The following is a 23,462-nucleotide window of genomic DNA, read 5'->3' as shown; positions in this document are numbered from 1 at the left end:
AACCAGGAACTCCCCACAATCGCACTCATGCATGTAATGTGGTCTTCAGGCCATATTTGGAAATCCCTAGGGAGCAGGATCCCTCTCCATACTCTTTGCACTACACTTGTGCTCATGTGTGGAGCATACCTGGAGATGAGGTGGAAGAAACAGAATTTTTTTTAGAAAGTGATTTTCATTCAAAGTGGTGTTGACTGCTTCAGGGAACTTTGTGCTTCTTCCTTTTGAGAAGTAATTGGGAGAAAGAAAATAGCAGAATAGCACTATTTGTAGTTTATATGTTTAGCAATTATAGAAGCTAACTAGAAAACAAGAGACTGTACAAAACTTGGGAAATTTCATTTAAAAAAAATGTACCTGCTGTCCTATTTTACAGCAAGATCTGTAAGGTTCTTTTAAGCCTATACTCCTGTTATAGGTATTTTGCACTACGCTGCAGGAGGTAACATGCCCCAGGGAAAGTAAAAGGGGAGGCTTCCAAAAGAAGTGTTTTACTCTGATTTCCAACGAAGGGTTGAGAGTAGCAGGCAGGAGCTTTGCCTTGGAGAAGGAGGTGGTTGTTAGCAAAATCCAAGAGGGTTCTAGAGATGCTTACAGCATTACAACTAATCCTGCATTGCTAGCATAATCAAAGAAATGCTGTCACAAAGCAGAAGGTAAGAGTAGTAAAACACTTTTCAACAGTATCACAGACTCACCACTCTGGCATCAGCTTCTTTTTCCAGGAGGGGCAGCAGGGCAGTTGTCAGAATGTATGTACCTAAAAGACAGACAGGCACCAACATTAACTTGTCTTTTTAAAAAAGCTTTCTTCTCTCCCCACCCTCTGTAACAACCCAAAGTCTCTTTATTTCTGAAACTTGATCTGAATTTAATGATGATTTTTTTTTTCTGCTTTACCTGCAATATGCCAACTCAACTTGTAGTGGTCCACATTGCTGCACACTTATCAAAAGGCACATCAGTTATTTTATAGACTTTTATGTTTATTGTATCTGTAGAGCAAACTCCTCACTACATTCAGCCATGACTCTGAAGGCAAAATGGCTCAGGTATGGATTTCCTTGGGGGTAAGGTGATGCCAGCAAAGAAACAGGGAATGCGTTTCCCCTCCATGTGTGGCATAGACACAGGTATCTATGCCAGGTCATGAACAAGAGAAGGAAACTGTGCTTCACACTTGTGTTTCTTAGGCCCTTGCATCTGCACTTAAGATTCGTCCATTTTTGCCTTCTCACTATGAAATCACTCAGAGTACACTGACACTTTTGATTTGTGTTGCACACAAAAAACACCTCTTAAATCCCCAGCATGACTATTACAGAAGATAAGGAATCCTTGGGGGGAAAAATATTCATGTTGTGTGCCCAAGGCCAAGCTAAAATTACTTGGGAAACTTAACTCTGTCCTTCCCCACTTTAATCGTGTTCATTTAGCGTAGATTTGTACACACCACACAAATATATTCCATTACAGCTGTTACCATGACCAGCAAAGTTTGTTATTCAAAACATTGTTCAACTGCTAGTGTATTTGATTCAGACACACCTAGTGGTGTTTCACCCACTCAAGTGCAACACAGGAATTTTTGTTTGTTTTTATCTCAGAGATATTTTTAATTGTTTTCCCTTTAAACTGTATTTTAAAAAATTCTGTTTAATTCAAAATGAATCTAGCCCCATTTAGTCTAGTGTTTCTGCACCAAGTATAATACTTACCTCTCATCTCTTCACAAATGGCTCTAGTTCAACAATTCTGTGTCAGCAATAAATGTATTTTTTTCCATGAGCTACTGAGGCTATGTTTTTCAGTAGACGTGAAGACTTCAGCATGTGTCTTTATAACCTCTCTTCCGCAGAGGCAATGAGATCACCCAGTTAAAATACAGTGTGTTTATAAATACGCTACCAAAATCAAACATGTCACATGCTTGGTGAACAAACTGTTCAGTTCCCCTGTCAGTCACAGCACTCTTCATTTTCTCTATATAATCAGAGGGACATCCATATGCACACAATATATTTAAAACCCTGGCAAATCAAAGCAAACGCACAGCAGATGAGTAAATGCAGCCTGTCTTCAGCAGAAAATGCAAGCAAAGGCAGTTGCCAGTGAATAACGAGAGCCTGTACGTCTCCCCTGGTAGTGCTGGGGAGACTGAACGATGACATCATTAGGACAAGAACCACCACTGATTGTCATGGGAGACTGCTGCGATGTAAAAAATAAATAAATAAATAAATCACTTCAGTACAAGCCGAGAGCCTGGATTAAATTTTGATTTGCTATGGATTCTTCAAATGCAAAGTAACATCATGTCTTGGTTAAATAAGCTGCATCTCCAAAAGGCAGAGCTGCAATGCACCAGCTATGACGATGCTTGATTTTACTGTCCTGCAGATTAATTTACACTTTTAAGGGGCTTCATGTTGATTTGTTAATTCTAAAGGGATGCAAAGATGAATGCATTAACATTGCCTCATTAACAACTGAGTTTTGTTTTGTTTTCCAGCTGGATGATAGGAATGCTCAATGCCAAAAATCCTGCTTATAGCAACTACAGCTTGTCAAAAGTTTATGTGCTTATTTAAAACCACAAACTAACTGCAAAGCCAGCGTCTCCTCTCTTCCTCAAGTCTATTAAGAATTCCGTAAATCCCACAGAGCTAGAGCATTCCATCTTTTTGCCCCACAAAACCACTTGCTCATTTGCTTTGAGACAGAGAGCAAAAAGACCAGTTTTGATCCCAGCTTCCTATGGTAAGCACTAGTATCTCAAAACACACACAGACGCAACACATCAGGCATTAAGACTGAAGCGTTTCTCCCATTACTAAATATTTCACCAACTATTGTCCCTGTTTTAAGTGTTCAAACGCAAACTCCTCAGTACTTTAACAAATATACTTGGATATTATATGCTCTTATTTGCATGGGTTGGTCTGTCAGGCAAAACAGCCTGGACAAGAAATTTAGTACAATAATAGTAGAATAGACATACCTTATTAATAAGGTATGTTATTGGCTGGAATGCATCATCATCGATTGAAACCTCCACATTTTTATTCACGTAAAAGCTGGCACATAGTTTGATAGTTATGTTCAAACAAGTAGGAAGAATTCTCAGTACAGCCAGTGTAGAGACCTGGCACAGCCATGTACCTCACGGCATGTATTTTGCCAAGCACAGCTGTATTGCAGCATTCAGTAATACAGAAGTGAATTTCTAAGTAAAAGGGGAAGCTGCAAATGAATGTGTTGCCTGCCACAGTCCTCATAAAAACATGAATTGCATTAACAGTATAAAAACAAAAAAGGAAAATCTTTTTACTTTCAGTAAAAAAAAAAAATTGCAAGGAAAACCAAAACTGATTTGTTAGAAGAAACTACCTTCCCTTCTCCCCCCACTTAAGGAAATCAAGAAAACATCCAAATTATATATCCTTTTGCTAATAATTGATTATTAATATCAATGTACTGGATAGTTGCCTTTCCAAAATGAACACTTCAGCATTCTAGTATGTTTCCTTGACACAAAAATAATTTTTGTCTGTTAAAGGAGGAACCTCCTCCCACAGACCTTAGTTAAAAACAGTAAAGCATATAAAATGTGATTAATGCTTAATTATCACTGCATTCAAACTGTACAGATTTTTTTGAGGTTTCTTTTTTTTTTTCTTAATTGTTTAAGAAGACCAAGAGAGAACACAAAGGTGCATGGAGGGAAAGGCAATGATCAACAGTGATGTGCCTTGCACTGAAAGCATTAAGCACTGGGTATCTTGGTGATCCTGCCCCTCCTCTGAGAGGACCTTCGGGATTCTGCGAGAAAGAAAGGATGACCATTTTTCCCCAGAAAACAAGAGCTGCCACAACTCCTGGGGGGTTCTGGAGAAAGCTAGTCCTTGTCTCAAGCAGATACTCTGTAAATGGAGTTAATCAGCCTTGAGGCCACCATGTTTCCCAGTGCCTGCACCCCAGCAGTTGCATCCACGACAGAGGAGAAACCGAGAGCCCTCTGGGACACATGGCAACTGGGAGCAGGACGTTCCTGTCTGGACAGTTCTCCTGGACTACGGCTCATTTCTTGCACAGGTCTGAGTGCCTGTGGAAAAGAGCAGGCTACTTTGAATTACTCACACAGTGGAAACTCAAGCAGCAGCCTCTCTCACACGCATCTCTGACCCAGCAGGCAGGGAACTACAAGGCAGTGCTAGACATACAGCTGTACTACCTGTATCTGTGACTGTGTGACAAAGGCCAGACTCTTATACATCACCTTCTCCTGCCACTGGAAGGTGTATTGTCTACATGGCCTGAAAGCTTGACTCCCACTGGGGTAACTGGGCAAAAAGAAAAAAATAAATTGCAGTGAAATGGTATACAACACTTCCCCTTGAAAAGGGGTATTTGCTGTGCCACAAAGGAGTCGAGCAAGATGAATTTTGGAGCTTGTTCAGAAACAGCAGGAACACAGAAGGGGGTGAGTAACCATCCAGTCTATCACCCCCATGTACAGGATTTCATCATGCCCTCACTGAACTCTGCTGAGGTGAAGAGTTGACTAGAGAAACCTATTGGACAAGCTACAGCCCTGCTCCGTGTAATGAGGTTTGACACGGTACTTGCTGGCCATGTTTTCTCCAGTTAAAGAGGCTCCTGGGATTGATGCACAGTTTCTTTTAAAGATAAACATCCTCTCAACATTTGCTTTTCTTTGGAAAAATTCCTGTAAGTTTCATGTCTTGAAACTGGGCTCATGTAATAGGAAATAATGTATAATACAGTGTAATTAAAACTTTCCTATAGGGATACAGCAACTCCACCATTACACACCATTCAACCAACTCTATCATATAGCAGATTAGACACTGCAGGTTGTCAGTCTGTGCATTACACATGGTAATTCCATTAAAACCAACGAGCATGGCACTTAATGAGAACACACTTTGTTCATACACACATTAATATTTAAGTTTCATGTTTACTTGCTCAAAAAAAAATTTGAATCACCATACATTCCATTGTGGTCCATTTTATAATTGCTCCACTGGCTCTGAGATCTTCTCAATTTAGTTGAGTAATCTGATATTGTGCTCTAATTAACAACTCCCATTTTTAACTCCATACAGTGAACTCCTCTGTCAACCTGTATGAGCAGTAATTCAGTGGTTTCATAACCACAGAGTGAAACTTTAATGATGCAAGTGTAGAAAATGAGGAGCCGTTATGGACATAAAGATTCAATTTGTACACTAAGTTGTTTAAAAAAAAAAAGACCAAAACCCTACAAAAATCAGCCTGTCTGCTTCATAAACTCCTAAATAAAATCACACTACCTTTCACATGACCTGAAGCAGAAGCTGAGGGAACTGTATGGAAAACATTATTGTTAGGTCTTGCAGGGAACACTATTGCATGATCTTGCAACAGTTAGCTCACTGTGGATCTCACCATCTCTACCACAGCATAACCAAAGTGAAAGCTATCCCCGTGCAAGCAGCAGAAGTCTACAGTGTACAAGACACTGGTCTTTCCCACAGAAGGCTACAATCTTTCTGTACTAGAACATGAAACTAAGCAGTACACAGGAGAGTCCTAGCAGAAAATGTAAAGAAGCACTGTGAAGGCAGATTTCCAGAATGCTGGTGGTGTAACTCAGCTTTAGCCTGCTAAAACCTGGAAGACTCCTTAGGATTCATATATTTCAGACTTGGAAGTCAACGGGATATCACGTATAATAATAGTACATGAACACATACTCCTATCTGCTTTACAGATTTAAAGTGACCCCAAAACCTGTACTTTAAAATTGATTTATAAAGAAAATTATGGTTTTAGCAGAAGTAATATTGTAAAGCCACTACCTGTTTATAACATCAAATTAATTGATGATGCAATTATTGCAGACGCAAGTGTCTTGGTGGACTCTAGAATAGTTTTTGCTTGATGTTCTATCTGGCAATTAGTGGTAAATTGTTGGTGAGGTTTTCAATCTGCTAACATTCAGGGTATTATTAGGAACAGTGTTATTTCAACTGTGAAAAAAGTGGGAACAAAAAAGAAAAAAGGTTCATTCATCTGGTAGGAAAAAAAAAAAAAAATCAGTGATATTGGCTTGCTTTTCTTATGTCCAAGTCTTAAAAACAAACAAACAAAAAACCCCCCGACATTCTTCCTTGACCTGGTTATCTTTTCAAGTCTTCAATTTATGCAGTTCCAAGTAAGAGACATCCCCAAGTCTGTTTCCCGAGTACAAGATCAGGAATGAAGATTTTAGTGTGCTGTCTCTGAGGGCCAATTCCAGCCTTCAGCAATAACCAAGAGTGTAGGGGAAGAGCTAATGAACATGAAAGACAAAACAAAGGTTTACATTTCCCTTGAATTACAAAGCTCAGCTCGATAAGGGTTCCTCTGTGTCCTGAGAACCTAGGCTTTAGTATAGCTAGTTGATATGCAATTACATTCAACCTTATCCTTTCACATAGCACCTCTCATCCGTGAGTCTCAAAGCTCTTTAGAAAGAAAATTGGTATCATGGTCTGATCAGGCACTGACCTTACAGCAGACTGACAGCTGGTACCCAAGTTGCCTGACTTTGAGTAGTTCAGAACACAGTCCACCAGGCAGTGCTGGCTTGTATGAAACACCAGTTAGATACAGTTTATGTGTAGGAAAGAGACTGACAAATATCCATACAGGTAGGCAATTTTCCATAGATGGGCTGTACTGCTACTGTGGTAGAAAAGCATCTTATTTCCTCTGGCCCTACTCCTTCTTGCACAGAGAGTAAACATATATGGCTATATTATTAAAACATGAGAGCACATTAGACTGAAGAAAATATGCATACTGGGAGCATCATTTATTTATCTGAGTGTGTTTTAGCATCCCCTTGGCTAGTAAGTAGCAATAAAAATGTAACATATATGCCATTTTTCCATGTCAAGCAAGAAGATGTGTTGAGTAAAAGTAAAGTGAGGCAGGCTATAAAATAGAGGAATGAGGATTGTTTCAGCTAAATGACTAGTGCTTCAAAAAGAACATGCTGCTGTTGCCTCCGCTTGCCTACCAAAGCTGACAGTTTTTTCCAAAATGACTGAATACTGCCAGTTTGAATAGTCTTGTTGGGAGTTTTACTAAAACAAGTAAAACAAAATAAAATAAACAAATAAATAAAGTGTTGACTCAGCAGTCTGCAAGACTCTTCAGAACAAATGATTGCTTGTCATTGCCCAGCTCCTGGATACAACCCTAAGTACAAGGCCAGCCCACAGGAGGAAACGCAAGGGCAACAACACACAAACTAAAGGATATACAAATAAAATCTGCTCATCAGGATCAGCAGCTCCCCAGAAAATCTGCCCACATTACCCCAAGCCAGTCGCTCAATTTCATAGTGAAGGTGTGATTCAATCAGCCATGTGCCATTTCAGACACGTGTCCAGCCAGCGCTCCCACATTACAGTCTAAGCGCTCCACAGCTATTCTGCTCTCTACACCCTCACTGAGCTCCAGCAATCAGAGCAACAATTCTTGGGGGTGTAGCAGGAAAAAAAGGTAAGATATTTCATGTGACAGCAACAACAGGTCCACAACGAGCCACACAGCCTTTGTGCCTGAGCCCCATTTTAAGGATGCTAGGCACCAGGACAGATACAGCTGCCACTGCCTGCTCAAAGCAGTTTACAGTTTGAACTTAAATATTAGACAAACCATACAAAGCCTGACTTATCAACCTGCATTTTGCATTTTCATGACCTTCACCCACTTGTATATTCTGACAACACCAGAGGGGACTCTGTACCTCCTATTTCAGTGAGCTGTCCTCAATTAGCCGGTCAGTGGTGTTTCATATTAAGGGAAGTTTACTTTCTAGTCTAACCAATATTATTTTTGTGCATATTCATCTGGTCTACCAGAGGACTTATGCATTCTTTTTTGTCCCATGTACATCCAAGAACAGATCAGGATATAAAGTATGTTTCACAAGTCAGATGATCAATTAGAACTGAACTCTAACATCCATTATGCTTGAAAACAGACTAACAAGTCAGCCAAGAGCAAAATACCCCAGCTTGGATTTAAAAGCTCCACAGCATTTCAGACACCTAAATGATCAATTCTACAGCTTATATGAATGTTAATCAGATATCAGATACAGAATTCAAAGACTCTTCCCTGCCTTTAAAGCATGTTATAGTTCAAAGTCTTGCATTCTTAGATAGTTACAACCTACACACTCCTTACTAGACCAGAGCTAAGATCCAGGGTAGAAACAAACAGTGAAAGAAAGATGGAAGGAACACCCTGCATGTGAAGATCTGAAAAAAAATATTAATATTATTCTATCTTGTTTCTGCAGAAACCAGGCAGTCACGAGTTATTGTTTCCATGCTGCTGATGAGGGGGACAACTGCAGATTTTCAAAACAGGGGCCCTGAGCCCACGTCATCCTTCAGGCTTTAGCTTTTCTGGGGAAAGTTTGTTCTCTCAGACCACATTCCAGTTTACAGCCAGCCTATATACCAGCCATATCTAATTTAGCCAAGTTTTTCTCTAGGAACCTATAACCACAGATAGTTACTGATACAGAAATAACTTCTCCAAAGTAAAGCATGCCCAAAGGTACCTAGTGCTTAGGGAAATGACTTAACACAGCATCTACTCTGACAGGCATTTCTCCATACAGGTTTCTCCTACTATGACTCCAGCAGATATGATTTATTACTTCATCTCTGACTCTGAGGGAGAAAAAAAAAAAAACAAACCCTGCACTGTTGATAGCATTGGTCCTTCATGTGTGTCTGACCTGCAAGCACAGCTTTCTCTTGCACAGACAGCCTCTTCCAGCTCAGCCAAGACCCACTCTGTTCTAAAAGCTTCAAAATTTAATCCTTATTGTTGCCTAGAGAGAACCTGTCTGAGCAAACAACCCAGTCTTTGTCTAAACTCCGCAGAAGTTGGACAACAGCAGATGACCTACCTGTTTTACCTTATCTGCTCAAATGTGCAATCATCTCCTTGACCTTCTTATACAGTCATGCAGCAAGTGATACACAAATGAATAAAGGAGATCTATATGTAACATTCATAAAAGACAATACAAGTATTTTCCTAGTTTACTACAATCGTAATTCAGCTTCCTCTATGCAGCTATATATCTCTAGTGAGGCTGATTTACAGCTGGGAAAGCAGAACTTGCTGCTTCTACTTGTGTAATAAAATCTAATTCAAGTGAAGCACTAGTACAGTTCCTCAGCAATTAATTTTCTCGATGTTTAGAACTAAACCAAAACATGCTTTCATGTTCAGACTGTTGTACTTGTTTCATTCTGCTTCTCTCTGGAAGAGCTGCACCTTTGCACATTGCTGGATTTTTTGCTTGAAAGACCACAAGAGGGTTAAACTAATTCAAGGTGAATAAATTTCTCAAGGTACAGGTTCTTGTACTTCTGCAGCGAGGGGAAATTTGATGGCAAAATAAAATTCATTTTGAATTTTGACCATGAGAAACAGAAGAATGTTAGCAGAAGATTAATTTGAAGAAAATGAATCTGCACCTTTATACTTGAGTTGTTTTTTCTGCAAGTCTGACTACATTAAACTGACAAGCTATATGCACCATTATCAGCTAAGCACAAGACATTTATACCCAAAATGTTAGTTTTCAAAAGTAAATAGGAGTTAAGGAATCAACACAGGAAAAAGGCTAAGAATAAAACTGAACAATGGTTTCCAGGCTACATTAGTTCTATAAATGCCCAACCTTTATAGCCTAAGCTTCCCCCTTCCTCATCCCAGATATTGATGAACAGGAGGAAAACATAGAAACAAAGCACCACAGCTCCTCCTTAATGTGTCACTTCTGACTATATTAAAGACAGTCACTTCAGAAAGACACCTACCCTGCACAGAGGCAGAGGGGAAAAGAGACCATCAGGACCGCTGGTTGATGCAAGCACCACATCTCTTTGCAAGAAGTGTAGCTTTCAGTCCTACAGATACCAGTGGCGGCAGATAGCTCTTCTCTCTGCTGGCTGGCTGTTTGTTCACACCTTTTCCATGGCTTTTATGGGGGAACCTTCCACTTTGCTCACTGTCTGCCCTGCTCATCCACATATCCCCTTTCCTCCTTTACTTGCTTCCCTTAATTTGTCCCTCTTACACCTCTACCACACAGTTCATGGGATATGCCCCTTATATATGGAGGGCCTAAGACTTACCCAGCACTGCTCAATCACTTGACTAGATGTTGCATCTGTTTGAGAGTGTCCAGGGCACTATATAAGGCACAGTCTTCCTACACAGTGCCTCTGTCACATCAAACAGAGCTGTTCAAGCCTACTGAAACATTTAAATGTCTCTTTAAATATCTGAACATGCTCCAAGCTCTATCCACGCCACAGGAGCACATGTATTACAAAGAGAGTATAATTAGCAGGATGGCTTGGAACAAAATTTCCTAGCAAATTTCAGAATCAATTTAATTAAATCTTATCTGCATTTGCCTGCTGCTGCTATGATAAAGGCACTGATATGAGAACTGAAAAATGGAGAAGTTAAAAAATGACACTCCAAACAAGGTGTAATATTTCTTCTTTTCCTTTCCTGCTCCTTCCCTGGCATAGCAATGGTACAATCCTCTTTGAGCAGGAATACATATGTCATGAACCCAGCTGTGAAAACACACTGCTGTAACCAAAATATGTATATTTCAGAACTAAGCCTCAGTACTCACCCAAAGTGTTTGTTGCAAAGTTTTTTTCAAGTCCATCTTCAGTTAATTCTCTGTTATTCACCATACATCCTGCATTGTTGATCTGTAAGACAACTCCCGTAAACAAAAACAATCTACACAAATATCTACAAACAAAACCACACATACAAGCAGTCCATGCTAGTTTGCTGTTTTCCAACACTGCAACACAAAGCTACAAACTGTTTCAATAAACTGTGCTATTCCAAGTGACGCTACTCTGTCGCTGCTGATAAAGGTTTTTCACAAAATAAAGGATCTTCAGACAACTGGCTGACCATAGATGTATTCCACTAAGAGCTAACAGTCCTCTTAGTGCCTTACTCCATGTTTTTAAAAACTCTTTTCTCGCAGAAAGTAATATGCAAATTGTAAAGCAGATATTAGAACATAAATATGCAGTGTAGTTTGTTAGTCTCATCCGAGAGATCACACTGACTCCACATCATCCATGCTATGTGATGATGTATTCTCCATTAGGTGAAAATTCACTATGGGAAGCTGTGCAACATGCAGTAGAACGGCCTGCAGAACTCCCACCCTCAGGAAATTAAAAGAATTGGCTCCAAACTTGGCAGATTAGCCAGGTCAGCAGGTTGCTGCATCCTAGTTAGCCCTGAGAAGAGCAGAGCTAACCAGCAGAGGTGCTTCATACTATGTGCAGGATTGCCAGGCAGAAAGAAAAGCTGGGGTCCCTACAACAAGGGCACAAATACCCCACCTGACTCACACATTGCTAAAACAGTGCTGCACCACACAGCACGGATGCATTGTAAGGTAAAACCTCATGAACAGACAGAAGCTTGCAAGCAGCTAGCATATTCGCAGACACGCTTCTTTCTCTGCCTTACCTTCCAGAGGAAGCTCAAGCTTTTCTCTCCCACCTCAAAGAGATCTGCCTCTACATACCTTCCTGCTCATTCACTGCCACTCCTCAAAAGCTATTTTCCCATTTCTGTCAGAATTTCCTCATCTAGTAAGTACCAAAACAACTGCTCCAGGTGCCTCAGTTTTACTACAGCCCCCAGAGCAAATTTTCACTGCTAAATGAAGGAGAAAGTGTACTGAGCCCCTTACCAGCCATGACGCTTAACTGTTTGCTCTCTCCCTGGCTCTGTTTTAGACTGCTCTAACTAGACTGTCTATAAAAGTTTAATCTTTAAGAAGGACAAAGTTATTAGTAATGAAAGTCAAACAAAAAAGCATGGTAAGAACCTCAAAAGATGCAGCTAAAAAATTCCTGCTTTTCTCCTTTTTTTTTTGTAGCATGTCTCTATATGTGAACTGAGAACAGACAAGAGCAAACAGACCATGGAGACTACTGCAAAAACATTTAGAAAAAAATTAATCAGAGAATTGTGGGCCAAATTGTGAAATCTACACTACCTGTTGGACAAACTCATAGGCTACGCATTCCAAAGGCAGACACATGATTTAAGTATGCAAACTTACCAACACATTTAATTTATGTTCATTTTTGAATTTTTCAGCAAACTTCCAGATTTCCTTGGGATTAGATATATCCACAACATGCAAGAAGATATTCTAAAGGAAAAAAAAAAAATGTAAGTTACAATCAACAGGGACAGTGAAGAGACCCTGTATGAAAAAATATTATCTCCAGAACACAATTAAAACACTTAAGTTAACATGCTCAACTGGGAAATCTAATTCTAGTCCTTAAAACATGTTTAGTCACTTGATTCAGTTGCTTCTGAGCCATAGCTTTTTAATGCCAAATTTATTAAGAGAGCCCTACTTAGATAAATACACGTGACAGACAGTCAGGCATAGCAGAGAACTAGAAAAATATTGCAAAGCTTGCAAAAATTCTGTTTAAACAATTCATACACCAGCTTCCTCTTTAGCTGAAAGGAACTTTCCAAAGCAGTGCTCAAGGTCACAACATCTGAGAATAATTTAGGTTGGAAGGGACCTCTGGAGGCCACTTGGTCCCACCACCATCTCAAGGCAGGTAACTGAGATCAGGTTCTCCAGGGAAGTTTTATTTCCAAAGATGGAGATTCACCAGCCTCTCTGAGCACCCTGCTCCAGTGTTTGACCACCCTCATGGTGGAAAAAAAAATTTCCTACTATCTAGCCAGAATCTTTCCCTGTTACAGTCTGTCTGCTGCCTCTTGTCCTTTCACTGAAGACCTCCAAGAGAAGCATGGCACTGCCTTCCCTACATCCTCCCATCACGTGGCTGTAGACTACAGTAGCACCCATCTCAGCCTTCTCAACACAGCAAAAACAGCTGTCTCGGCCTCTCCTTGCACATCACACGTCCCATCTCCCTAATCACCTTGGCAGCCCTCTGCTGGACTCGCCCCAGGACATCAATGACTTCTTTGTCCTGGGGAGCCCAAAGCTGGGCACAGGACTCCTGCTGTGGTCTCACAAAGGCTTAATAGAGAGGAAGATGCACTTCCCTCAGCCTGCTGACTAGCGTTCACACAGCCTGGGGTATGGCTGGCCTTCCTTGCCCCAGGGCACACTGCTCACTCAGGGACAACTTGTCACCCCAGGTCCTTTTCTGCAAAGCTGCTTTCCAGCCAGCTAGTCCCAGTATGTACTGCTCCACGGGCTTATTCCATCCCAGAGCAGGATTCACAATCTCTGCGTGGTGAACTTCATGAGATTCATGTCAGCCCATTTCCTCACCTGTTAAGTCCCTCTGAAGAGTGGCTCTGCTCTCCAGCTCCCTGCCCACCCTCCCTCCCCATTTGAGATCATCTGCTGTCTGACAACTGTCGCACTTCGCACCATCCTCCAAGTTTTTAAGAGAGACACTAAACAGTTTTTGCCCCCATATGGACTCATGGAGGATGCCACTTAAAAATTGTTAACAGATCAGCTTTGTACTGTTGATTGCTACTTTCTGAGCCAAATGTTCCAGACAGTTTTCCACCCAGCTTATCAACCACCAGTTCAAACCACACCTCTCTAAACTGGCTACAAGGATACCATGGCAGACCACGTAAAAAGCCTTGTCAAAGTTAAGGAAAGTGGCAAGTACTGCTCTCCTCCTGTCCATAGGCAGAGTCATCTCGCCAAAGGCAGCAACTGGGACAGTCAGGCCAGGTTTGCCCTTGATAAACCCACGCTGTTTTTTCTCAATCACCTTCCTGTCTTTCATGGCTTCCATGAAGATTTGCTCCATAGTTTTCCTGGGGAGCAAGGTGAGGCCGACCAGCCTGTAGTTCCCCAGATCCTGCTTGCCTTTCTTGAAGATGAGTGGTTTGCCTTTTTCCAGTTAACAGGAAGCACCTCCTGCTTTGAGGAGGTTTCCCTTGAAGATCAACTAGCTTTCTCAAGGCTTTTTGCTCTCCATGGCTGTCTGCCATGGGATCCTGCCAACCAGGTCCATAAAAGAGACAAAATCTGCTTTCCTAAAACCAAAGACTGTAATTCTACTACTCATCCTTCTTGCCTGTCTCAATCTTAAATTCCACAATCTCATGGCCATTCCACCAAGGCAGCTATTCAAGGCTGCTATTTATAGCAGGTCCAGCAGAGATCACCCCTAGCTGGCTTCTCCAACACTCGTATCAAAAAATTGTCCTCGATGCTCTCCAGAAATCCCCTGGATTGTTTATGCCCTGCTGTGTTGACAGCAGGTATCAGGATTGCTCAAGTGCTCCGTGAGTACCAGGACCTGCGATCATGGGGCTTCCCTAGCCCTCTAAAAAAAGGCTCCATCTACTTACTCTTCTTTATCAGGCAGTCTGTAGCAGACACCCACCATGATGCCATCCACATTGATCTGACCTCTGTGCTTTACCCATAAGCTCTCAACTGGCTCACTACCCATTTCAGAGCAAAGCCCCATGCATTCAAGCCACTCCTTTGCATAGAGCACAACTCCTCCTCCTTGTCTTCCCAGCTTGCCTTTCCAAAAGGGCTTGTATACATCCATGCCAGCACTCTAGTCATGCCAAACATGTCTCTCTAATCCCAGTGAGATCACAGCTCTGCAACCATGCATAGATTCCTGTGTTTCTTATGCTGTGCTCATGTACAGGCATCTGAGATGGGCTCCCAGTTATGTTTCTTTCACATGAAAGCTGTGAGAGCCTCCCCCATTTTGCTGTCCCCATGACACACACTCACTGTCCCCGTGATGCCACTAGTCTTCTGGGTTTGGTCACTATCCCCCAATGAAACCAGTTTAAAGTCCTCCTCACTAGCTTAGAAAACCTGCTGACAAAGATACTCTTGCTCCACTTTGTCATTCCTGCTTAGCAATGCTCATTTCTCAGAGAAGGTCAAAGAGGTCATAAAAGCCAAAGACAAAGCGACAAAGCCTAAAGTGACACCAGCTGCACATTCGGGTGTTGACCTGCAGGGTGCCTATGCTCCTACCCAAGCCTTTCCCCTTCACTGGAAGGATTTAGGAGAGCACTACTTGGGTCCCCATGCCCTTCACCCTCTGTAAGCACTCTTGATGAACTCAAGGTCACCCCTCAGCATGTCATGGGTGCCCATGTGGTTGGGCAACAAGAGATACTAGTCCAAGGTCCAGACGAGCCTCAGCAGACACTCCACAATACCCTAGATCTGAGTCCCCAGCAAGTGACAAACCTCTCAAGACATCAAGCCAAGACTGCAGGTGGGTGCCTCCCTCCCTCACAGGAGGGAGCTTCCAACCATTATCACCCACCACTCCCTCCCAGTGCCGACAACAGTTCAGGCTCACCTGTCTCTAACACCTCCCCTGACAGAGCTTGTTCTTCCTCATCTGTTACCATGGCACTACACCTATCTTTATAAATGCACATCTGCAGGCAGAGAACAAGCCTGCCTTCTGTTGCCAGCAGTCACAAGCTTCCATTCCTCCCCATCTTAGGAGTCTCTATCCACTACTTATTCAAGCACAGCTTCCAGCTGTCCCTCCTTCCAAGCAATGTGGGGTTTGTGCTCTTCTACTCTCTGCAAAGACCCTGTCAGTCTCCTCTTTCTGTTCCCTGCAGTTATGCAGCCTGCTCATCTCTTGCTGTTGCTTCACCTGGCAGCCCAGCACCTTGACCACAACAGAACCCAACAGATGAGGCCACCATCATGCTCTGCCCCAGGCTCAGGGAAAAGTACCAGTCACTCCCTGCAGCCCGACATCTGCCACATCATTCCTCTGGAGCTCTGTCTGGGCCAGCCTCCCACGTGCCAGGCGCAGTCGCTCCAACCAGGACAGGAGAGCACGCTTTCAGGTGCATCACTGCGCCCACTCCGCCGTCTCAGTGTTGGGTGCCTTCTGCACGCCCTTCCACACTAACTGCTGTATTAACTGCTAAGTCCTTGTTAGCCACCCCATGTCACAACGGTCTTGCAATGTTTTGAAATACTATGGCCAGGAATGTGGATGCAATAGAATAAAAAAAGGAAAAACCTGACATAGAGCAAAGTTATAATTTTCTAAACCACTAAAGCTAGAAATATTTCCTCTCTCCAAAACATCAGAAACCTTTTACTGTTTGTTACAAGCAATTCTTTTGCTTTTTGCAGATTTGTGTTCTACCTAGTACAAGCACAGTGGCATTTATCAGGATACAAAAGGCATGTCAAGTCCTAGACTTCTCCTAGATAGCACTTAGTCTCAAAGACGCACCACAGACAGTCTTATGACATATCTCACGAAAAGGCAGTTTTAAAGTAATTATGCAGAGGATGTGTTCTCATGCAAAAAAAAAAAATAATCAAAGGGGCTCCTCTCTTTCCAAGTTGTTTCTTTAAATACTTATCATACAAGCAAATGAGATAAGTGAAAAAGCTGAGAAAATTATAAGGCATTATTCCCTGCCTATAATTCTCCTTCCCTGAAGATAAAAAACACATGACTTTTTCTCTAGCCATTGGATTTCAGCTCCTTAGTTGAGTTCAGTCAGAATTTTCTTATCGTAATGTTAATATCTGACCAAAAACTTGACACTGCTCTACTGTTTCTAACTGGATGGATACCTCTCTAAAAGCTTTCTACTTTTAAAGCTACTACCATTATTTGCTGGTACAGAAGAGCTGAAGTTTTTTGGGCAGATGTTCAATATTACAAGTGATTTCACAGACTGAAGAATATCTAAATCAACACTTATCTGCTGAAGACTGTCACATTGGCTCAGAAAAAGGACCCACAGGCCTGTTCCCTAAAAAAAGTCCTCGATGGTAGCAAAGCCATTAAAGTGAGACCTAATCTCCGTGACTAGATCTACTTTAATAGATTAGGAGAACTTCCCAATTCCCAGTTCTATGTGCAGGTGTCTGCCAAACAATAACTCCACTTCAGCACTGAACTCCGGCATATGTTGCTGTGGAAGATGGAAAAAAAATCTTTGGCATACACTACAACAGGATCTCCATCCAGATGATCAGGAAGAGCAAGTTAAGTCTGGATACAGCTTGTCAAGTTGCAGATAAAGCATTTTATTATCTCCCTGGATTGCTTCTGAATGAGAACTTATAAAGAAGGATGTTCTTGTGGACTCCTTATTAAAATGACTCTTCCCAGTGCAGTCACATGTCCCACAGGGCCTCTTGTACAGCTCATCTAACACTTCACTGAATGCTGCTTTCTATACAAGAGCCCTGATCCCAGGGTCACGAACAAGCTCTGCAGTGCCCTCATGCTCTTTCATGACTAGAGAAACTACAGGTTTGCAGCCTACCAAGAAGTGGGAATGCAGTAATTGTGTTACTTTTAGAGGAAGAACATTATTTGCCTCAAGTTTTGTTTCACCAAATGACAGAAAACAGAACATGAAGGAACCTTCAGAGGTCAAACTCACCCCTCTTCCCAGGCTGTCTGGCTGCAGTTAGAAAAGGAGGTAACACAGATAATCACCAGTCTTACTATAGTCATGGGATTACACAGTTAAAGACAGCTGGAAAGTATTTGTTTCTACAGAAGGACTGACCCAATTCACCTCCATTAAAGAACTGAAGTGTAATGCTGGTTGGTTTCAGCTCCCTAGTGTGACACAAAGAGCAGAAATCTAGTCAATGTGGTAACTCTAACCATAAAAAGTCTTCAGAATTTTTGATCCACATTAAATACTGTTACTAGAATCAAAATACTGCATTCAAGAGCCAAGTTACTACTTAAATTGAAGACAGCTCTCCATCCAAGTGTTGTGCATTAACCGCAGTAGGCAGTTAAGCCCCATACAAACACTTGCTCACTCCCCTCCCAGGGGGACGGGGGAGAGAATCAGAACGGTGAAACAGACAAAACTTGTGGGTTAAGACAGTTTAAGCGAAGCAGAGCTGCATGTGCAAACAAAGCAAAATAAGGAATTCACACACTACTTCTGATTGTCAGGCAGGTGTTTAGCAATCACCAGGAAAGCAGGGCTTCATCACATGCAACAGTGATTTGGAAAGCCAAACACCATAACTGCAAATGTCCCCCCTTCCCCCAGCTTTTATTGCTGAGCACAACATCATATAGTATGGAATATCCCTTTGGTCACTAGGGGTTCAGCTGTCCCAGGGTGTCCCCTCCCAAGGTCTTGTTCTTGTGCACCCCCAGCCTGCTCGCTGGTAGGGCAGCATGAGAACCAGAAGAGGCCTTGCTGCTGTGCGAGCACTGTTTAGCAATAACTAAAACATGGATTGTCAACACTGTTTTGGTCACAAATCCAAGACATAGCACCATAGGAGCTGCTATAAAGAAAATTAACTCTATCCCAGCCAAAACTAGTACACCAAGATAGAAAGCCAATGACTGCACTTTTCAATAAGCACACCCTCCTGAATAATTAGCAAAAGCAACAGTGAGAGCTACAGAGGTATACTGTAGAGTGCTATATTCAGAAGCAAAAAGAGTATGTAACAGAAGGGAGGGGGTAAGAAGGAGATGTTGTAAGAAAAGGAGATGGAAAAGTATGTAGAGCATGGAACTAGGACCACACACAGGACTTCACAGAGCCACCAACCTTAGCAAATCCAGAGCATGTTATTCAGACACATAAATGCTGTAAATGATGTAAACTCATAAACATTGTTGCAAGAGTATTGCAGTGCATTAGCTTTTAAAAGCCTCAGCCACATAGTTAGGAATAGTAAGTAGGCCATCACAAAACATATCAACAACAAATATTTAAGTAAAACAGCATGCTGCTGGTGATGTTAATAATCATAGAAAATATCACCTAGTGATATTACATCACTTCAAACCATATGAATGATAAACTACTAGATGTTTCCATGTCTGTATGAAAATACTATTAAAAACAGCAAAATGACAAAACAGAGCATCTCCAGGCTTCTGAGGTCTTTAATATTAACAATCTTTCTAAAAGTAAACAAAAGACTGAAAAACAGCTCACCTGATTGCCCGTTTCTGTCACTATTTCTCCTTTGGCGACCTCAGCCCGTTCCTTATTTCGGCAAACCAGATGAACCGTGCCACCTGGTGGATTTCGACAAGAAACACTTTTGATAATTACCAACTGTTTGGGGGAGGCATCAGCAAAGAGGGAGGGCCAGGAAGTGATGTGCAATTTGCAGTTCTTGTTTGGGGTTATTTTTTTGATAAAATCCAAATGAAACAAAAAACCTTTTGTGATTGCATTCCAGCTTGTGGGAAATCTATAGCCTGCTAGTAGTAGTGGCCATACTGGTCAGATGGTCACTGAAATACCACAGGAGCATCCCAGCAGGAACAAGCCTCAGGGTTCTTCTGAAATTTTCTAGCATGGTCTAATTCCTCCACTGCACTGCCAGAGTCGGCTTGGTTACTTTTACCAAGTGCATAACTGCAGGCAGCAGTGGGAAACTCTTGAATTTTGGATAATCATACAAATGACACTAATCAATGTTTAATACAGTTTCATCTTCAATTTGTTACACATATACCATGTATGGAAGGGACCATGCACAGACAGGCACTGAATAGATACAGATCAGAATGAAAGACAAGTCTTTGGCCCGAGGGAGAACAGATTTCATGAGTGAGAGAAAAGGCTATCAGAAGGGGCAGTGTCCAGTGCTCACTTCTTTGGCCATTCTCACAGTGACTGCAGGCTTCACTGCAAAGGAGGGCTTTAATTACAGATCTCAAGGCAGTTAAGGATGTGCATTTGCAGATGTTTAAGGAGCTCTTCCCAAAACACAGGGGACAGCACAAGTACTGTGCGGGTACAAATTAAACACATGGAAGTCGCTGGCCTTCAAGCTGATCAGGAACATTCTCATAGTCTACAGTGGAAAACATTCAATGAAAACAGAGGTGGGCTTTAAGGGCTTTGGATATGAACATTTTCTTGCTGTTAAGGAGAGAGGGAAGTTCTGGTGTGACCCATGAGCTAGGAAAGGGATTTGAATGCATTTTCCATGTTAAGGGTTGAAATTATTTGAACAACACATGGCAATTGTCAGAGTGGTTGGGAGAAGACTGCGTCAAACTGGAACTGCAGTTCACAAAACATGCAGGAAAGCCCAAATCTGCAATACCCATGAGACACTGATTCAGAGAAAAGCTGAACTCGGGTAAAGAAACTGTCATCAAGACCGTCATTATTTACAAAGATCTGAAGTGCTTGAAGGTAAAGCCAACCTAGCCTGGTTACTCTTTTCCCTGAGTCTGAAATCCTTCTTTTCTTGTCATAATGTACTTGAAGAGATTCAGCTAGAAGCCAGAGCCCCAAGAGCTGACACTGAGTTTCAGAGCAACACAGGCAAGGTTAGGATCAGGAAGGCACTGTTAAGTCATTTTAGCTTCATATGCACAGCAACGCCCACGCAAGGTATCACGCAAGCAGTCTGAGCCCAAGGTTGTTCTTTGGGCTCCAAATACTAGATATGGTGACCAAATCCTATGCAGATCCAGTCAGCTTGACAGCTTGCAAAACCTGGCAGGAATATCTATTTATGAGCAAAACAGTCACCAGACAAAGCAATACTTACATAAGGCTATTATAACGGCAGTAGTGGGAACCTGAAATCAGTCACATACTGGCACTGATGGGGATCTGTAACCCAAAGGCTCTTCGATACTAATAATTTTGAATTAGTTTAATTTAAATCAAGTCACCACCTTCCTTCATAAGACAGTTACGAAACCTAAGCAGGCAAAGAGAGAGCGAAGAGCCGCAAGCTCCTCCCTTTCATTCTACATGCCAAAACTCCTATCACTCTTGCACAACAGGAATTGTCAACTCTGAAAGGGATTAGGTTTATCCTTCAACAGCAGCTAGTTCCAGTTCATACCACCTCCTTGTTTACAGAAAGCAACAGAAAAAAAAGTTGCATGTAATCAGTTAAAGGGCACAAACTCCAGGTCATTAAGATCAAGCACAACTACATTGCTTCTTTCACACTCTCCCATCTCAACTTAGCAAAGCCAATTGTTTTCTTTCATCGTATGATACATCTGTAGGTTCTCCAAAACAGTTCAAATTCAGCCAGGCTGCTAATTGTACTGAATCAGCCTTAAACAGACCTTGATCCATCACCAACATCCTTAGATACCACTGTAACACAGAGTTTTGGTAAAGATGCACTTGAGAAACACTTTGCAGATCCTCTCCACTAATTTTGTTACGTTATTCCAGTTTTCATGGCACTGATCATGCTTAAACCTCTAACCCACACTAACAGCCCTGTAAAACAACATGCCTGACCCCTCATCCCAGGCAGCTGTGTCTTTGTGTTTGCGCCGGAAGGCCAAACCTGCTTCCTTCCATCTTCTCTGTCACGACCCCTCAGAGCTCCTCACTCCAGCCCTCCTCACCTCTCCTCGCTATCTCTTTGGCCGCGGCCTTGCCAATGCCACTGTTTGCACCGGTGACCAGAAAGGATCTTCCAGCCACGTTCACCTCCACATCGGCTGGATTGAAGTGCCTGGAAGCAGACTCGTAGCCGCTCCTAAATAAATCGGAGACACCTGTGAGAAACTAGAAGGGGGCACTTCCAAAAAACATATGGGAGGGCACCCTCCCCTCACACCCCGGCACACGCTAAACGCCCCCCCCCCCAGCCCCCATTACTCTCCGTACTCGTGGGACAGGTCACGGGCAGTGCCCGTGGCACTGCCACGAGGGACGCGGCCCCAACCGAGGGCCACAGCCCACGCAGCCCGCGCCCCGGCGCTCGGGAGGCGGCCCGCCCGCCGCCTCAGGCGGGCCCTGAGAGGACCCGGGGCGGGCCCAGGCAGCGCCGCCGGGCCAGCTCTGACAGAGGCGGCGTCCAAATCTGTCCGCTCTGGCGGGGGTGCGGAGGCTGCCATTAAAAAATATGTATTAAAAAAAAAAAAGAAAGAAGCCCAACACCTCCAACTGGTTAAACGCCCGCGGACGCACAGAAACGCCCCCAGCCTACCCGCGGCGCCCGCCCCGCCGCGCTCCCCGGGGGCGGGCGGCCGCCGCTGCCCGCCCGTACCTGGTGTACTCCCGCAGCCCCTTGACGAACCACACGGCGTTGCGGTACCAGGACATGGTGGTGGTGCCGGTGCCACCACAGCGCTGCTGGCGCCGCCTCAGCCCTTACATAAGGCGCCCGGCCCGGCCCGGCCCGCCCGCCGTTAGGTAAGGGCCGAGGGGCGGCCCCGCCCTGTCTCGCCCGCCGCCGCCATTACGGGCTGGCGGCCGGAGCGGGGTGTGAGGGAGGGGAGCGTGTGTCTGTGAGGAGGAGTTGTGCCCCTTTCCTCCCCCGCAGCGGGTTGTGGGTTGTTTTTTTCTCATCCCTTCCATTTTCTGCCCTTCTTCGTTAGCCAGCAAGGAAAAGGGGCTGCTTTTAGCCTCCAGCCAGCCGGGCGCTGTGGTGAGTGCTGCAGCTGGCCCCCGCTGCGCTGGAGAGTGCCGTGCCCGGTGATGGCGGTGGCAGAGGAAAGAAGGAGAGTTGCCCAGGGTACCTGCTTGGGACAGATGCTCCTGTCAGCCAAGCTGGGGCTGGAAGCGGGGTGTCACGTTTTGGGAACGGGGAGCGGTGCTGCAGGGCCTGGGTCTGCCTCCTCTGCTCGGGAAGGCTGTCAAAGGGACGGACGCTTTTGCAGAAACACAAACAGCGGCGTTGTGCCACGCCAAGTAGCGTTAAATAAACCCGTGAAATTCCTGGCTCCTGCTAATGGGGTAAAGCATACCAGTAGGAAAGGGTACACAAGTGGCCGTTGCAGTAGGGGGAGTGAAATTTAAAATGTGGTTTTGGTTCCTCTGGTATGTGCATTGGAGCTGTGAAGCCCAAGCGAATCACTGGGAGTTGCGCATCTGGACAACCCATGTTAGCCATAAGGAAATTGTCATTGCAGGTATAATTATGTTTTGAAGTACATTAAAGGACTATGCACTTATAAAGTTCAGTGTGCAAGTTAGATAAATTCATGTATTTTATGTGGTATGTGGGGCCACACACATAGAAGCTACTTTGGGAACCCCCTCTAAGTTTTCAAGAGCTTAAGTTACCTGGTTTCAATAGCAGAGAGAGGGGATGAATGGGAATATTCTGTCTTTTTTGACCCTGTATGATAGCTGGATACTTCTTTTTCTTAATCTCTTCACTCTGGCAATGGCCTCGTACTGAAGCCTTCTACTTTCTCAGCATGTTGTGTGAGTATTAGGCTCACACAAAAGTAATTCCCACCATGAAGTTAAAACTTTTGAACTCGGCACTGTCCGCTTGTACTAGGTATTGCGTGTGAAATAAGAGTTTTCAGAGGGCAAAAAGATACATTTTCACAGCGATATTTTCTTCCATTCAGAGACCATCCAGCTAAATG

General features: G+C 43.2%; 1 protein-coding gene across 1 annotated transcript in view; it reads right to left on the bottom strand.

The window, feature by feature from the left end:
- The window catches only part of DHRS12 (dehydrogenase/reductase (SDR family) member 12), a 61,800-nt gene that overhangs the window by 5,626 nt on the left and 32,712 nt on the right, over window positions 1-23,462 (bottom strand). The window contains exons 7-12 of the mRNA XM_010583430.1: window positions 21,748-21,970; window positions 21,483-21,616; window positions 19,078-19,160; window positions 12,212-12,304; window positions 10,742-10,823; window positions 699-760 (exon numbers count right to left, since the gene is read on the bottom strand). Of these exons, the coding sequence (XP_010581732.1) occupies window positions 699-760; window positions 10,742-10,823; window positions 12,212-12,304; window positions 19,078-19,160; window positions 21,483-21,616; window positions 21,748-21,970 (677 nt within the window). The remainder of the gene's footprint in view (window positions 1-698; window positions 761-10,741; window positions 10,824-12,211; window positions 12,305-19,077; window positions 19,161-21,482; window positions 21,617-21,747; window positions 21,971-23,462) is intronic.

Source organism: Haliaeetus leucocephalus, unplaced genomic scaffold (genome assembly GCF_000737465.1).
Source record: "Haliaeetus leucocephalus isolate CR32 unplaced genomic scaffold, Haliaeetus_leucocephalus-4.0 Scaffold897, whole genome shotgun sequence".
NCBI lineage: Eukaryota > Metazoa > Chordata > Aves > Accipitriformes > Accipitridae > Haliaeetus > Haliaeetus leucocephalus.
The sequence above is the reverse complement of the archived record's forward strand: the minus strand, read 5'-3'. Positions and strand labels throughout refer to the sequence as shown.